Source organism: Apis dorsata, unplaced genomic scaffold (genome assembly GCF_000469605.1).
Source record: "Apis dorsata unplaced genomic scaffold, Apis dorsata 1.3 scaffold_256, whole genome shotgun sequence".
Lineage (NCBI taxonomy): Eukaryota > Metazoa > Arthropoda > Insecta > Hymenoptera > Apidae > Apis > Apis dorsata.
Window position 1 is genome coordinate 1,857,952 of NW_006263534.1, and position 1,012 is coordinate 1,858,963.

The 1,012-nt window shown below is 43.1% G+C and overlaps 1 protein-coding gene across 1 annotated transcript in view; it reads left to right on the top strand.

The window, feature by feature from the left end:
- Positions 1-1,012, top strand: part of LOC102680943 (ras-related protein Rap-2a) — a 32,506-nt gene extending 31,494 nt beyond the window's left edge. The window contains exon 4 of the mRNA XM_006616289.2: positions 43-1,012. Within this exon, the coding sequence (XP_006616352.1) occupies positions 43-342 (300 nt within the window). The 3' untranslated portion in view covers positions 343-1,012. The remainder of the gene's footprint in view (positions 1-42) is intronic.

Consider the following 1,012-nt stretch of genomic DNA (forward strand, 5'->3'; position numbering starts at 1 on the left):
AATTTCCTCCCGCTACAATTTTACTCGAACGTACATTTGCAGGTGGATACGGACAGCACGAGAGAGTTGGTAACGATGAAATGGGAGAACGGTTTCGTGGAGGTGTCAGCGAAAGAGAACTTGAACATTTCACAGGTGTTCAAGGAGCTTTTGATCCAGGCCAAGCTGAAGTACAATCTAAGCCCGGCATTGAGACGTCGCCGCAGGCAATCATTGCCACCGCCCCAGCATTTGAATTCTCGGAGCAGCAGCGCTCACGTCCCGTCCCCGGCCCAGCTCCAGCATCTGCAGCAGATCCGTGAACGTTCCGAGTCGAAGAGGAATTCCTGCATACTGTCGTAAACGAAAATCCAAAGGCATCGACAACCGTTTCTCACCTGATTCGAGAGGAGGAAGGGATGATGGAATCGACGATCGCCCATTCTCTCTAACACCGATCGATCGAGACGACGTTCACGCGATCGATGATTTCGATCGATCGATCGATCGTTCGAAACGCTCCCATCGAACACTCATATAAACGATGATAGTCGAAAAGATAGGAAGAGGGGGCGAGAAACCGTGATGCCGATCGAAGATTTGTTTCCTATTCGAAAGAGAACTTTCGTCTCGTACAGGCCTCTCATTCTATTTTTAAGAAATTTACGATTTACGTCGATAATATATCATCTTGAATCGAGAGTTTAGCTGATTTTTCCTTATTGAAAAAAAGAAAAAAAAAACAAAAAAAAAAAAAAAAAGAGAGAAACGAACGACAATTATTTCGATGTTTATCGTTCGAAAATTCAATGTGAATAGCGAGTGAATCTACGTACTTGATGTTAAGTAAAAAATTTTTTCGTCGAAAAATTGAAAATTTCTCGTTCCTAGGTAGAAGAGGAAATCACGAACACGATGGAGAGACACGCTTTATCACGACTTTAATAAGGATAATGTAGAAGATAATTATTCCTCGTGACGACCCAGTCGTTCGTTTTAATTAAGAAATCATCCTTGCTCCCCTTTCCTCGAT